This window comes from Dromiciops gliroides, chromosome 3, assembly GCF_019393635.1.
Source record: "Dromiciops gliroides isolate mDroGli1 chromosome 3, mDroGli1.pri, whole genome shotgun sequence".
Lineage (NCBI taxonomy): Eukaryota > Metazoa > Chordata > Mammalia > Microbiotheria > Microbiotheriidae > Dromiciops > Dromiciops gliroides.
The window spans coordinates 651,636,270-651,652,235 of NC_057863.1; the positions used below are offsets into that span (position 1 = coordinate 651,636,270).

At 46.1% G+C, this 15,966-nt stretch overlaps 1 protein-coding gene across 1 annotated transcript; it reads right to left on the reverse strand.

The window, feature by feature from the left end:
• Positions 1-236: 236 nt before the first annotated feature.
• LOC122748285 (sialic acid-binding Ig-like lectin 14) lies at positions 237-15,221 on the reverse strand. The gene is made up of 7 exons (XM_043993949.1): positions 15,191-15,221; positions 14,580-14,621; positions 14,132-14,494; positions 13,222-13,501; positions 11,075-11,088; positions 4,649-4,754; positions 237-288 (listed from the first exon to the last, which is right to left on the reverse strand). The coding sequence occupies exons 1-7, from the start codon at positions 15,219-15,221 to the stop codon at positions 237-239; spliced, it is 888 nt and encodes a 295-aa protein (XP_043849884.1).
• Between the last annotated feature and the right edge of the window lie 745 nt (positions 15,222-15,966).

Genomic DNA, 15,966 nt, shown 5'->3' on the forward strand with positions numbered 1-15,966 from the left:
ACCCCTTCAGTCCAGGCACAGGCCTCTTTGGATGCAGGCTGGGACTGAGGAATCCTGGGGCTGTCATGTTTCTCAGCTGAGTCTTCCTGGGTTTGGAGTCTCCCCAACCTGCCCCAGCTGGGCTGGACTCCCCATTGTCTGACCCCTCAGCCTCCTCTCTCCCAGCTCAGGGCCTTGGGCCCTCAGACCCTTTAGGTCTAGATGGTCCTCCCCAGGCCTACTGAGCTGCTGAGTGGTCACTTGTCCTGCTCAGGGGAAGCAGTGTGGTTTCGGGCTAGAGGCCTGGTCCTGAGCCAGGAAGGCCAAGGGTGGGACCCTCCAGGGAGGTGACAATAGGCAAATACATTGTTCAATCTCTCTGAGCCTTGTTTTCTTCATCTATGAAATGGAAAGAGAAACTCCCTAAATCCCCCCTCCCTCCCTCACTTTCTGTGAAGCTCCCATGAGATGATGTCTATTCAGGGCTTTCTCAGCCTTAGCTAGAGAAATGTCAGTTGTCATGACTTAGGCTTCAGCCAAGCCCCCTCCTCCAGGCAGCCTTCTGGGCTCCCCCTGCCCAGCACACACTGTCATCTCTCCCAGGGCCCTTCATCTGCCCCTTTCTGATACATTTGTCACCCTGGGAGTTTGCCTGTCTCAGTGATCTGTGTGAGAGGCTAACTCCCATCCAGAGTGTAAGCCCCCTGAGGGCAGAACCTGCCTCATATCCAAACCCTGGGGCTGAGAATTAGTCTTGTATCCAGTAGGTCCTCAGTGTAGGGCTGTGCAATGAAGGTGAGGCTGGGCCAGCACCATCTTCCTGCCCCGCAGCCCAGCCCCAGCCCCAGCCCAGACTCCAAGCTTCCCCTCTAATCCCCAGGTGAAAAGCCCAAGTCAAGGCCCTCCCCCTACCTCTGAAGCCTGGCCCTTTCTCCCCCTACAGGCACTTCAAAGGAGGAGCCCCTGGGGTCCCTCAGCCCAGCTCTGTCCCCCCTCCCGAACCTCCTCCACTGCCTCCCTCCCCACACTCTGCACAGCCCTGGGTGGGGTGGGTAGCAGCACCCCTGAGGAAGATGGGAGGGCAGAGCTCCCTGGAGACTGTGCCCCCCAGGCCTCAGACTCTCTCTGTCCATCCATTCTGGGCTTGGGGTGAGGGAGGATGGAAGAGGAAATCAGTGTTTGGAGAGAACCCAAGTATGTGGGTTTCACTGGCTGAATAGCTCAGTGAAATAAGGAGATTAAAAACACATCTATTTGAATTCACCTTTGCCCTCAGGGGGTCTGTCTTTGTACTAGACCTGCCAGATGACATCACAGTCGAGCTCATTTTAATATGGACCACAGGGGTCACGTCCACCAACAAAATTGAGGGATGCTTTGATCAGTGTCTAGGAGCCACCTCTATTGAAGGAGGAAAGGGCTTGGACTGCAAGAGGGTTACTCTCTCACTCCTAGGCTGCTATTGAACTAGACACACACCCTCTCCTCTCCCTCTTGGCCAAATGTGTTGGGTATGTAATTTTTAGGAGCATAAACCTGGGACCAGTGAAGAAGTTAGGGAAATGTTATGTGGTCAATTGTTTACTAATATGTAATATACTTTCATAATAAATGTTTACTACCTAAACTGGCACAATAACAACTAATTTATAAGTAGCAATATTTTTAAAAAGCCATTCTGGGGGCAGCTAGGTGGCAGTGGATAAACCACTGGTCCTGGATTCAGGAGGACGTGAATTCAAATCCAGCCTCAGACACTTGACACTTACTAGCTGTGTGATCCTGGGCAAGTCACTTAACCCTCGTTGACCTGCAAAAAACCCAAACAAACAAACAAACAAAAACAACCTGAGTATAACCTTTCAGAAGAAAAAAATCTACATTTAATAAAACGATGTTCCAGGCACTGTGCCAGGGTTTTACTAAGATAGGACCCCATTCAATAATAATAATAATAATAATAACAACAGCAACTAACATTTATATAGCACTTACTATTTGCTAGGTACTACACTAAGCACTTTACAGGTAGACAGAACCAAAGTTAATAATAATAATTTATAATATTTATATATCACTTATTACATGCTAGGCAGTTTACCAAGCACTTTACAGATATGATCCATTGAATTATTATAGCTAGCATTTATATAGTGCCCTGGCGATCCTCACCTTCCTAAACCTCCCACTCTTGAAGTTCTCTACCACCACGCCGATGTCTCACACCAAAAGAAGAAGAAGCCTCTCTCCAGCATCTGCTCCCTCCTTCATCTTCCCCTCCCAGAATTGGGAGGTTCTTCAAGCTGATTGGCTAGCATCATTCAAATTCATTGGTTCACTGGACCCGAAGGTGGTCTCCATGTAAAGTTCAAAGTTTTTAGTTTCTGAGAACAATGCCTTTCTTAAGTACCCTCAAGTACCCGCCAGATGTGCTTACAATCTAGTAAGCCATTCAGCAGTCAGTCCCAATTCAATCAGTTTAGAGCAACCTCCAGGTGAACCCCTGAGTTCCATTATCTTGACACATTCCCCTCTTTGTTTCTTTGAGGAACAGGGTGTTTCTTGATGAAACACACCCTGTGCTAACAAACAATATATTAATAACAATATAGAAAAAGGAGAGAGGAAAGTTTTGTCCAGAGGGGCAGTCCATCATGAACCAGCACTTTGATACTGGCTTGAAGAGAGAGGGCCTCTGCAGAGAATACATATTACAAATGGTGTATATAATAACAGAAGGGAAAAAGAAAAACAACAAAATGAAACTGTTCATTCAAAGTCTTTGAGATCTTGTCTTCTTGGAGTGGTGGGATGTCATCCAGAAAACTGGACTCTGGTCTAGACTCTGGTTGTCTCTGGACTCACTTCTTTAGCTGTTGAACTGCTGGATTTTCACTAATTCTTGGCATAGCATTGTCAATGATCAAATTAAACAGTGAGAGTTCTTCACATTATAACTCATACTCAAACTTGATATATATATATTATATTACATTCCCCCCTTTTGGAGGATTTATACCCATATAATACAGAGTTGAGGCAGTTATACAGTCTATAACACTTCTTACCACCATGTGTCTGGATCAAGGCCAAATTTAGTAATGTGTCCATGACACCTGAAAATGTTGTGGAAAGGTTACCATATCACATTTCATGGTTCCAGGACATCCAGCAATTGTGCTAGGCCATAGATGGATGGATTCTGACCATGCCATCAGACTGAAGGAAAGAAAAAGAAAACAAGTTGAGTTAAACTAGGTTCATGTGTTGGAGCTTCCATGACACCAGGCTATTTTAGGAGGGAGAGAGGAAGAAACTGGACTATGTCCAGCAATTGTGGTCTACATAGTCGCCATCATAAGCAAACCATGGACTTATGTGTACCCATCTCTCCTCCTGTTGTACATATATTCTCTCCAGGGCCTGCATCAATCTCATTATAAAAGGAATTAGTCTCTGAAATGATAAGTTTCCATAATTCATAAATCTCATGTTAATTTGACCAAAGATGATATGATGATAAAAATGTGTGCTATACTGTATAACTGAGGATATATTTGTAATATATACAATAATTCCAAACCATACCCAGAGTATACAAAACCACAATGACATATAAATGATAAATGAATATTAATGACTGATAATATTAGGCATTATTACATAATCTTCTTTTAGCAAGTAAACCACATCATCTTCTACATGAATCTAATATGACAATAACAGATACTTACAGTGATAATCAATTTATCAAAAAGAAATAAAAATTCAATCAGCAAGACTCAATATTCAATATGTTCATTGATAAATCAAGCAACAGGTTTCGATAACTCTTTTTTAAAAAAAAAAACATAATCCCATAAACAAGCTCATCAAACCTTTACTTCTCTCAAAAAAGAAAAATTGTGATAGCTTCTGAGGCCCAATGGACCCACAGCATATACTTAAAATATCTTTGAAAATTCACTTAGTTTACAAAATTGAATTTAAAAAACAAACAAAAAAAAACCCAAAAGAAACAAAAGTCAAAAGCAAAACAAAAACAAAAAAGCAAAATGTTTGCTAAGTACCTTTTTGTATTCATGAGGAAATTTAAGTATATTGTTCCTTTTCTGATGAAAGTTTCCATAATTATCCTGATTTTCCCCCAAAAATTCCTCAAGGCTCTTGGCCACTGCCCTATTAAGTTCTTGATTTCTAGTACAACATTCCCTCAACCAGTGCCCTTGTTTCTTGCATGCAGTACTCACAAAATCTAGGGGGTTGATAGCAATTTTCAACTGTCTGGTCGCGCTGCCTCGTTGTTTCCTGTACTGGAGCTAAAATGTCCTGTCTGTTTCTTTCTTCTCTCTCATTTCCTTCATAAATATATGGTGCAGGAGGCAGGTCTTGGCTGGGTTCAAGGCCAGAAGAAAGGATGTCACGCAGATGAGTGGGCTGCTTCAGGAGCTAGTGGGTGCTCCTTCTCTGGGGGCTTCCTGTGGTAGAAATGACCCCAATGTTGGAGTCACAGGGGATAGAGCCAGGGGCTTAAGCCCAGGGGCAGGGTGCAGGGGTGAGAATTGAGCACAAGGAATGATTCTGGGAAGCAGAGTGAGGAGGGGGTTGGGGCAGTGAGGGAGGGGCATAGGATGCCATGGTCTTGGGGTCAGAGGGCAGACACACTCACCAGGTGTAATAGAGCCACGTCAGGCCATAAGTGAGGAGGAAGCCGGCACACATGAGTGCTCCCCTCAGTAGGGTGAACATCAATGGCCAGGAGCTGTTATCCTGGGCTGTGGGAGAGGGAGAGAGGAGGTGTTTAGAGAGGGCTTATTGTCCCAGTGGGCACAGGGCAAGGGTCCATGCTCTGATCCCTGCTTTAATCATCTCTTCCTGCTTGGTTCTTGGGGTTGCTGTGTGCTCAGATCAGGAACAGAACAAGGTAGGGGAAATGTGACCACCACCTCCACAATCACCACAGGTATGCCCTGAAGAGAGGGTATGCAGGGGCAGCTCACAGACAGTGAGGGGGTAAAGACATAGGTCAGGGGGAGATTACAAGGGTCTCTTTGCTGGCACTGAGTCTGGACTCTGTTGTTTTGCCCCCCTCACATCCAGGCCACAGTCTTTGGTGGCAGTCCCAGGAAGGGGAGGAGTAGAAGCACACAAGAGCCTGCAGCCACAACCACATTGAAGCAGGACTCTGTTCATAGTTCCAGGACAGAGAAGCAGATTGCAGACCAGAGCATAGGCCAGGAGACTGGTAAATAGACCACTCCTGAAATCATAGCACCTTGGAAGAACGAAAGAGTTACAGATTCTTAGGAGTATCTTGGAGAACAGCTGCTCAAACACCCTGAAGCTTGGCCCAGTGAGCCCTCCACCCTGGAAGCAGTGCCTGCACTTAAACAAAGAGTCAAGAAATAGACTAGGAAAAGGAAAGAAGGAAGGAAGGAAGAAAGGAATGGAGGGATGGAGGGAGGAAGAAAAGAAAAGAAAAAATGGAAAATAATTGCTTAAAATTTGCTTAAAAGTTAGGACTGAGAAATTGAGAAATCAAGAAACAATAAAGTAAAACCAAAAGAATGGACAAGCAATGTGAAATATCTTATTGGAAAAACAACTGATCTGGAAAATAGATCCAGGAGAGATAATCTGAAAATTTTTGGAGTACCAGAAAGCGATGATCAAAATAAAAGAGCTTAGACATCATCTTCCAAGAAATTGCCAGGGAAAATTTCCCTGATATTTTAGAAGCAGAAGGTAAAATACAAACTGAAAAAATCCACCAATCTCCTCCTGAAACAGATCTCAAAATGAAAACTCCCAGGAATATTATAGCCAAATCACAGAGCTCCCAGTTAGGGAGAAAATATTGCAAGCAGTCAGAAAGAAACAATTCAAGTATTGTGTAGCCACAGTCAGGATAAAACAAGATCTAGCAACTTCTACCTTAAAGGATCAGAGGGCTTGGAATATGATATTCTGGAGGGCAAAGAAACTGAGATAACAACCAAGAATCACCTTCCCAGCAAAAATGATCATAATCCTTCAGGGGGAAAAATGGGAATTCAATGAAAGAGAGGACTTTCTGGCTTTCTTGATGAAAAGACCTGAGCTAAATAGAAATTTTGAATTTCAAATAGAAGACTCTAGAGAAGCATAAAAATAGAATCAGGACAAATAAATCATAAGGGATATTAAAATGGTAAATTGTTTCTATTCTTACATGGGAATATTATACTTGTACCTCATAAGAACTTTCTCATTATTAGGGCAGCTGGGTGGAGTATATTTAGACAGTGGGCGCAGGTATGAGTTGAATATGAAGGGATGATATCTTTAAAAAATAAAATTAAGGGGTGAGTGGAGTGCACTGGGGAAACAGGAAAGGGAGAGATCTAATGGGATAAAATATCTCACATAAAAGAAACCAAAAAAAAAAAAAAGCTTATACAGTGGAGGAGAAGATGGGGAAGGTGTTGGGGAGTGAGTGAACCTTACTCTCATCAGAATTGGCTCAAAGAGGGTATAACATAAACACTCAATAGGGTATAGTAATCTATCTTACCCTGCAGGAAAAGTAGGAGGAGAAGGAGATGGCAGGGGGGAGGGTGAAAGCAGGGAGGGCAGGTTGAGGGAGGGGTCTGTCAGAAACAAAACACTTTTGAGGAGGGATAGGGTGAAAGGAGATAGAAAATAGAGTGAATGACATGGGGAGGTCCTAGGATGGAGGGAAATACAGTTAGCAATAGTAATGGTGAAAAAAAAATTGAAGCAAGTTTGTTTGACAGGACTCAGTTCTCAAACACATAGAGAACCAAGTCAAATTTGTGAAAATAAGAGCCATTAACCAATTGATAGTTGATCAAAGGATATGAAGTATTCAGATGAAGTAGTCAATGCTACCTATAGCTATATCAAAAACAAAAACAAAAAACTATGCTCTAACTCACTATTGATTGGAGAGATGCAGGTCAAAACAATTCTGGGATACTGCCTCATACCTATTAGATTGGATAATAGGACAGCAGAGGAAAATAACAGATGTAGAAGATATGGGTGAAATGAGACATTAATATACCTTTGATGAAGTTGTAAACCGATTCAAACATTCTGTAGAACAGGTTGGAACTATGGCCAAAGGGCTATAAACTATGCATACTCTTGGACCTAGTAATACCACTACTATACCAGGTCACTATGCAAAAAGAGATAAAAAACAAAACGTTGAATGCAAATTGAGGAGGTGCCCATCAATTGGAGAATGGCTGAACAAACTGTGGGATTAGATTGTAATGGAACACTATTGTGCTATAAGAAATGATGAGCATGATGCTATCACAGAAGTTTGGAAGGACTTCCATCAGCTGATGCAAAGTAAAATGTACTGTATACAAAATAACAGCAATATTGTAAGATGATCTTCTGTGAATGACAGTTATTTTCAACAATACAATGATCCAAGACAACTCTGAAGGAATTGTGAAAAATGGGTTAGAAAATAATGGTTTTGGGGGGAGCCCAGAGGGCTCCCCACTTGAGAGAGCCTTGCCTGAATTTTTTAAGGCCAGTCCAGAGTCAAGAGAATTGAAAAGGAAATGTAGATTGACCTTCCTGACTACCTAAAGGAAGTTAACTTGCCAAGACCACCCTCAAGTGATGCCAATCAATGGACTTGAATGTTACTGGCCAATTAGCTTGGATTAATGTGCATTGACCCACCTCTACCTGCAGGAGGATAAAATCCCTTAGAGAGGAGGATCTCAGGCTCCCTTGATGCTCTCTTTTCTCTCCCCTCTATCCTAGGTATGTAGGGCTTCTGAACTTCCAGAACCATGTGCTCTCTCTCTTTACTAACATTTAATATGCTTTAATAAAGGCTTAATGCCCAAAATTGGTGTAGTAGCCTCTATGTTATAAGTAGCAATATATTAGAAACCCCAGCTTAAGTTTTCTAAAACCTAGAATAGAGACAGGCACCCCCATCTAATTTCAAAGGACACAGTTGACTCACCAGGAAGGGCATTTCAGACCCTGAAATCTTCTGATCTTCTCTTCAAGCAAGCTGGGTAAGCAATTCTACATTTCTATGTCTCACCTATTCTTGCAGATTTTATGTGCCTTTGTCTTTAAATCTCCAGGTGCCTTTTCCAGCGACCCCCCCTCCCCCAAGTACCTGGTTTCTTTTCTCAGACTTTAATCTAGTTAATTAGACAAACAGGGATATATGAGGGAAAGGGTTTTTTGGAGACAATTTTAGACTGTTCCTTTATAAGACCCTGTTAGATTTGTGGGTGTATGTGCATTTCAGGTAAATTTCGAATTGCAATATGGGGATTAAAAATACCAAACCCTATTATATTCCCCAGGGGTCTCCCTTAGGAAAGCTACTCATGTAGCTCAGAAGGAGAAGCGGGATTCTTCTTCTCCTCCTGTGAATTCCTCTCCCAGCCTCCCTTTGGCCCCTACCAAAAGACTGTCTTTGACTCCAGATGCTTTAGGCTCTAGCTCTCCCTCTTTTTCTTCTACACCAACCGCAGATGAAAACCTGCTTTCAGAGGAGACAGAAAAGCCCCCAATTCTCTCCCTTCAAGAGATCCTTATACAGGGGCCTGCCCCCCTGCCAGCCATTCTAGCTTCTGCTCTGTTGCCAGAGTAACCTTTTGTCTCCCCACCTGTGGCTGGGCCAGCAGCAGCCTGCCACCACTCTAGCCACCCCACCTGTTGCCTGGCCTAGCAGAGGGCCACTCAGTGCTAGGGCTGAGCCCTCTATCCCCACTTCGCCAGCTCCTGTGGCAGAGCCATCCCATAATTCTGACGCTGCCTGCTCTAACTCTCCCCCTATTTCCTATTAGCCAACCTTAGCTGTATTTCCTATTAGCCAACCTTTCCTTAGAGGAAAATCCTTTAAATTGAAATTTCATTTACAATCATTTTGTTCATCTGCTTTTGTCTTTAATTAAAAACCTTATAAAGTATTTGCATTATTATGAAAGGACCAACAGAGAAAACAAAGGGGTTAAAGAAAAACAAGAGAAGCTTGTTCCGCAAGTACCAAAGAAAAGTTAGATATCAAACAAGAGAAGCTCAGGTCAAATAAAGATATGCAAGACAGGCATCATCAGACTTCAAGAACCTGTTTCTATTTCCATAAACGGGGACACATTTTGCAAGAATGTAGAATTAGGCAGCAAGATATTAATATGACATTTGGGGATTTGAGATATTGAAACCAGAAATGTTCTAGATTCCCCCAGAGAAATAATTTCAGTTCAAATGCTGCATAAAGGTTTCTTTTTATGCCATTGTATCTACATTTTGAAATTAATTGTATGGGTTTTTATTTCAAAGAGATTGTCATTGTCTTCAAATTGTGTTTAACCTGTATTAAAATAGGTTCTGATTTTTCACAAAGGTAAAAGCATCAACGTACTTTTGTATATTTTGTCTGAAAAAAAGAACATGTGCAAAAGCTTTTCCTATTCATGTACTCAAAGTTATATTTTCTAATTGCCTATATCTCTTGTTTGGTTAAGAGTACATCTGCTTGGGGGCAGCTAGATGGCGCAGTGGTTAAAGCTCTGGCCCTGGATTCAGGACAACCTGAGTTCAAATCCGGCCTCAGACACTTGACACTAGCTGTGTGACCCTGGGCAAGTCACTTAACCCTCATTGCCCTGCAAAAAAAAAAAAAAAAGAGTACATCTGCTACATGTAAATGTGAAAAGCATGTGACCAGCTTCTTTTCAATTTAAAAAAAAATATTCTGATCATTAATATTAAGTTAACATTCGTTTAGAGAACATGGTAGAAGATGTTGGTCGAGGACCAATTTCTGCCAGACTACTTTCCAATTTTCACAGTAATTTTTTTTTATTGAAATGAGGATGTTTTCCTTTTTTTAAAAAAAAATCTCTCTGCTGCTGCCCCCACAAACTGACCCCCAGACATTCTCATCTGTCCTCGGCATCTATGCCCTCATCCAAGCACCCCAGTCCTGGCTGCCCCTGGCACTGTGTCTCTGCCACAAATGACTAACAAGTCATTGCTCCCTCTCAGCTGGTCTCCCAGTGGGGAGCACAGGAGAGGGATCTCTGCCCCAAGGGGCCCACAGCACTGCCCCCTCTCCCCCAAGCCTGACAGTGTCCACTTATCTAGCCCCCTCCCCCTCCCTTTCTCTGGGCACACAGAGACACTCAGGGGGCTGGGATGGGCTTGGCAAGTGGGTGCCCCTTCATCAGCTGCCCTGGGGGCAGAGCTTCTGGCATCAGAGGCCTGGGAGGAAGGCATGTCTGTGGGCCCAGCTCAGCCCTCTGAAGGGAGACTGAGGGAGGGACTGGCCCTCCATGACCAGCAGAAACGCAGTCCTAGGCACAGTTTATGTTCTCAGCTCAAGGCTCCTGACAGTCCTGATGCCTCATGTTCTAAGGTCCCTCCAGCCCAAACATTCTATAGGCTATGTTCTAAGTCCCCTTTGGCCTCTAATATTCTAGTCCATGTTCTAAGACCCCTCCCAGCTCTGAAATCCCATGTTCTAGATTTATTCCTTAGAGGGAAACCTTAGCTCTATCATCATAAATTGCAGTTTCTCTCAGCTGTGATTTTGCTTCTGTTTTCTCTTCAAAGACACTGATTCTTCACCAGGGAATAACAGAATAAAAACAATTAACAGGGAAATGAGCATTCATGTCAGTGTCATCCCTGGGAAATTCTTCCAATGTTTCCATATGGAGCGTTTGTCAGACCCAGCCGTCTGCGTGTCATCTCCCCCAGCAGACTGGGACACTCTTGACACAGGGACTGTCCTTTGCCTCTTTTTCTCCCCAACTCTTAGCCCTGTGATTGCTCCTGGTCGTCTCTTTATCTCTTAGAAGGTCAATGACATCACAGGGCATGTCCTGACTTGTGCATGAATTGGATGTGAGGCAGAGCTGCCCAGAGTCACAGCCTCCCTCTCTCTGCCAGTCCTCCAAGTCCAGTGGCAGGACAGAAGTCAGGACCACTGGAGGTGACCCAGGAGGTGATAGATGACCTTGGCATCTGTGGTGTCTGACCAACCTCTGCACACCACCCCCCCCCCATCTCCTGCTTTAGCTGCCTTCATGGCCACCAGAAAACCCTGTTCTCACCTTCCCATCCTGCCTGGGGCAGACTCCCCATGCTTAGGGTCAACACCCACATAAGTCAGTGAGGGGTTTGAGGACTCTCAGTTACCCTTTCCCTCATTTATTCCTTCTTCCAAGAAGGTTTCACCAGAGTGTGGCCCCCAGGAGGCTACAGCTTCTTGGAGCCACAGGTGACATTGGGTGACTCAGGAGGACACCCAAGGTGGATGAGCAGCCTTCCCCCAGAGGTCTGACCTTCCAGAACACTCCAACCATCCCTACACAGATACACAGGCCCCAGGTACCTAGTAGAGGTTTAATAAATGTTTGCTGACTTGACTTCACATAAGACACATGGGGAGAAAGATGAAAAGCCCGCATCTGTCTGTCCTCAAGGATGTGAGTCCTAACCCTGACAAAGTTAATCTTGGATGCTCAGGTAATGAAGGAAGCAGCACAGGGGACTCATGACTGCTGCTTGGGGTCATCTTTGAAGTATATTGGAGCATGAGGCAGAGGCTACAGGATGGCGAGACACAAAGGAAGCCCTGGTTCCAAAGCAAGGAACAAGGGAAGCACTTGTGGAGGGACGGGGCATGTGGAAGGGCACGGCCTCCATGAACTCCAGCCCAGTGAGCTTGCCTGCTTGTCCATGGCCAGTTCTGCTGGCATCAATCCCCAGTTTTCCTTCTCCACAAGAAGGTCATAAATGCTCTCCCCAGTGCTGGGCTGAAATCAAGGTAGACTTTATCTCGGGTATTCCTCCCCTCTGCCAGGTTAGGACCAGATCCAAATTATGAGTTTGGGAAGTCCTGGCCTGCTCTTGGTGAATCTCACTGAGGCTTTGCCATCACAGTTCCCCTTTCTCACTGTTCATCAACCACCCATTTACTATTCCTTCCTCAGACTTTACAAATATGGAAGTCAAGGTCCCTGGAATATAGTTTGTATGTTCTGTTCTTTTCCCCTTTAAAAACAACTCAGGACACTTGCCCATCTCTAATACTATTGGTCCTCTCCCATAATCCATGATATTTTGTATGTTATGGAGAGAGGCTCAGCAATCATGTCTGCCCATTATTTAAATGACCACGTTCCTCTAGGGGCAGCTAAGTGACGAAGTGGACAGAGCACTGGCACTGAAGTTGGAGGACCTGAATTCAAATGTCACCTCAGACTTACTAGCTCTGTGACCCTGGGCAAGTGACTAAACCTCATTTGCCTTAAACATCCAGGGCCATCTGCAGTTGTCCCGATGCATATCCTGTGACTGGACCCAGATGCCTCTGGAGGAGACAGGGAGACTGGTGACCTCGCACAGCCCACCCTCCCTTAAATCCAATTCAGTACGAGTCATGACATCACCCTGATGTCATGGTCCTCTTCCAGAAGGAAGGACAAGCCATAACTAATTCCTCTGGGCAGGTGTCAGTTCACATGCTGGGGGGTGTTTCCCAACTGAGGTATGGATCCTAAATCCCCCCAGACCAGGTTAGTAGATTGGGGGCCGATTGAAAACCAAGCCTCCTGGGATTTTAGCAAAGCTTGTGGCAATCACAGTCTGCTGTCTTCTTGGGCAAAAGATGGAGAGATGAAGGCTAGTGTGCTTCAAACAGAGGTCTCCTGGCTCAGCTCCCTGACTCCTGTTCTGGGCTCTGCCCAGGACCCCTCACTGGTCTCTTGAGGCAGCCCCTGCCATCCCTCAGCCTCAGCTCTCTCCTCTGGGACCCACCTGCCCCCTGAATCAGCCCCCTCAAAGCTCTGCCTTCTTCCAGGAGGCCCAGACTTCTTACCTGGCATCAGCCAGACCCTGAGTCTGTCCTTTCCATAGAGGGTCCTCACCTCACAGTAGGGACTGAGGTTGTAGCTGGGATCTACCTTCTCACTCAGGCTGCTTTTCACCCAGGGCCCAGATGAGGTGGGAAGCCCCCAAAAGTTGTCACTGCAACTATTGCCCTCCACAAACTTCCCCCCTACCCCCCAGGCCAAGAAGGGGCTTTGTCTCTGCTGGGAAGCAGCTTTTCCTGTCCTGATCTAGATAAAAGTCATCTGGCTTCCCAGGGCTGCACCAGGACCCTGGCATCTTGATGCAGCCCTCCCTAGCCCCCCTTCCTTGGAGGAAGCAGACCTCCTGCCCCAGCACTCACAAGACATATTGAGTTGGACGGTTCTCTCTGTTCTCAAACGGCCTCCAGGCAAGGTCAGCTGACAGGTGAGGCTGGTGCCATGATGCTGGTGCCCAGGGATGAAGGAGACCTCTGAGGAGTGGGAGGTCCCAGAGCTTCCTGGCTGGGAGGAGAGGGCAGCCCCCCTCCAGGAGAACTTGAAGGCCCTATTTTCCCCACAGTCCGAGGGAAATGTGCACTTCAGAGTCACTGATTTCCCTGACTCTAGCACCTCTGGAACGCTGATGTCTGGCTTCTGGATCAAGCCTGGAGAGGAGAGAGACAGTGAGCCAGGAGAGGGGGAGGGGAATGAGAGCACAAGTGTCCTTGCAGATGCTGGTACCTGCACCATCCCCCAGGTCCCTCAGGTGTCCCCTCATAGTATGACACCCTTGGTGCCCCTAATCCTTGCCAGGAGCCTCCCCTGCCATCTTCAGGGCCTGAGACACTCAGAGATTAGAGGGCAAGAGGAAGTTCCATTAAAAACAAGAGAGAACAACGCCTTCATTTGACATAAGAGGAAACTGAGTCATAGAGGGAGGGGGAATTCACATGGTAAAAGGAGAAGGAGTGGGGAAATCTGGGATGTGAACCTAGTTCCTTTTGCAGCAGATACAGGCTTCTTTCCAGCACAAACCTGGCCCCTCTCAGCCTTGCCCAGGGCCTAGTGGCTACCAAAAAAGAGCCCACCACGTTCTAGCCCTTTGTAGCTCTGGAGCTTCAGGCTTGTTCTTCAGACCCTGCCCTGCGTTTGCTCCCTCCCTAAGTGGGGTCCCCAACTGTGCTCCATGGTCTCTCACCCTCCCCACATGGAGTTTGAGAGGTCACCAAAGCCAGTCCTTTCCCCAGACCTTCCTGTCCCACACCCTGAGAACCTCAATGACAGGAGCCTCCTACCTGTCACAGTCACAGAAAGTGGCTCCCATGTGTAACTGTATTTTTCATGTCCATTTTCAACACGGAAGTAGTATCTGCCACTGTCTGAGAAGTGGGCGTCTGTGATGCTGAGAGAGCAGTTGTTCTTCCTGGGATCCCCAAGGAGATGGAATCTCCCCTGGGCTGTCCCCTCCACCATCCGAAATGGGTCATTTGTGGCCACAGGAGTCCCACGGTAAAGATCAGTCCTTTCACTGAACCAATAGCCATAAACTGGGTTGCTGTTAAAGGATGAGGAGTAGTTGAAGGTGCAGGGGACTTGGGCACACAGCCCCTCCTGCACACTCACCCAGGGCTGCATATCCAGTGTCTGGGGCGAGGACCCTGAGGGCAGACAGAGGCCTGGTCAGCACTTATAACTCTTCACACCCCCCTCAGCCCAGTCTCCCTCTGCCCCAGCCCCACTCACCCTCCCAGAGCAGGGGCAGCAGCAGCAGCAGCAGCAGCATCTCTGGGGCAGCAGAGAACCAAGTTCTTGGGGCACGGTGTCACTCTCCCAACACCAAGGGTCCCTCTGGTCATCTCTGTCAGGCTCAGGGCAAAGAGGAAGATAAAAGAGGAAGCCCCTGGGTGGACAGAGAGGGAGGCCTGTCCTCAGAAGAGGAAGCCCTGTGGTCTTCCCCAATGGGCTCCTGTCCTCCTTAGCTGGGCTCAGTGGGGAGGGGCCTCCTGTCCTGGGGCAGCTCCAGGGATATTCAGGACTCAAGGGCTGGGGGAGGACAGAGCTGGTGCACAGCCTGTGGCCAGGGATGTTGTCTGGAAGAGAGGGTATGTAGGGGTGCAGAGACCAGTGCCTGGGCCAGAGCAGGGGCCGCCCATCACACACAGCTGCCCCTGTCCTGTGTAACTGAGCTGGGATCAGCAACACCTGAGGTGAAATCCTGCCCCAGGCATTTCCTGCAGGGCCTTTCCCCTGGGTGAGCCTCAGTTTTCCTCTCTGTAAAATGGGGCTAATAACAGCACCTTCCTCCCTGCCTGTGGGGAGGAGTCAATGTGATATTTCTGAAGTGCTTTGCAGACCTTGAAGGGCTACACAAACGGTGACATTCATTATTACGACTTTACTCCCCTCCAAGAACTCTCCAATCGTGTTTTCCCATGAGAATGACGATTCCTCATAGATGGGGGCTGGTTCTGCCTTTCTTGGCATCCTCCCTGATTAGCACAGTGGCTGACACACAGTAAGGGCTTAATAAATGCCTGGTGACTCTTAACAGAAGGCCAGTTCTTTGTGTGGGGATTCCTGTGGTCTTTGCTCACAGTTCATACTGATCTTCCTATGTTTCTCTGCATTCATATATCCACACTTTCTTTCTTTCTTTTTTTCCAGGGCAATGAGGGTTAAGTGACTTACCCATGGTCACACAGCTAGTAAGTGTCAAGTGTCTGAGGCCGATTTTGAACTCAGGTCCCCCTGAATCCAGGGCTGGTGTTTTATCCACTGCACCACCTAGCTGCCCCCTCACACTTCAATTTTATACCACCATATTCCAGTATTTTCATCTGACATAACTTAGTCAGACTTCCCATCACCTTACATAGACCCTTTCCCATTTCTTTGTGCTCATCATGGTATTTTTGCCACCACAATTTTGTCATGAATATTCTGATTATCATGGGACATTTCTGTCTTCTCTTTCACCTTCTTAGGATTCAGTATCAATAAAAACAATAGCCAAGTGTCAGTAGGCAATCACAAGGTCATGAGACATGTTCAAACCAGGTTTATTATGAGAGAAATGAACATGCATGTGGAACCCAAAGGATTCCCACTCTTTATGGAAGTTTACATTTTT

Bases quoted from the DNA above. Each gene is read 5' to 3' on its own strand.
- LOC122748285 (XM_043993949.1), bottom strand. From the start codon at position 15,221: ATGAATGTCACCGTTTGTGTAGCCCTTCAAG. The intron at 14,622-15,190 runs GTCTGCAAAGCA...CTGCTGCCCCAG, and splicing joins CGTTTGTGTAGCCCTTCAAG to AGATGCTGCTGCTGCTGCTG. The intron at 289-4,648 runs GTGAGTGTGTCT...TTCCTGGCTCAG, and splicing joins ACGTGGCTCTATTACACCTG to GACCAGGCCTCTAGCCCGAA.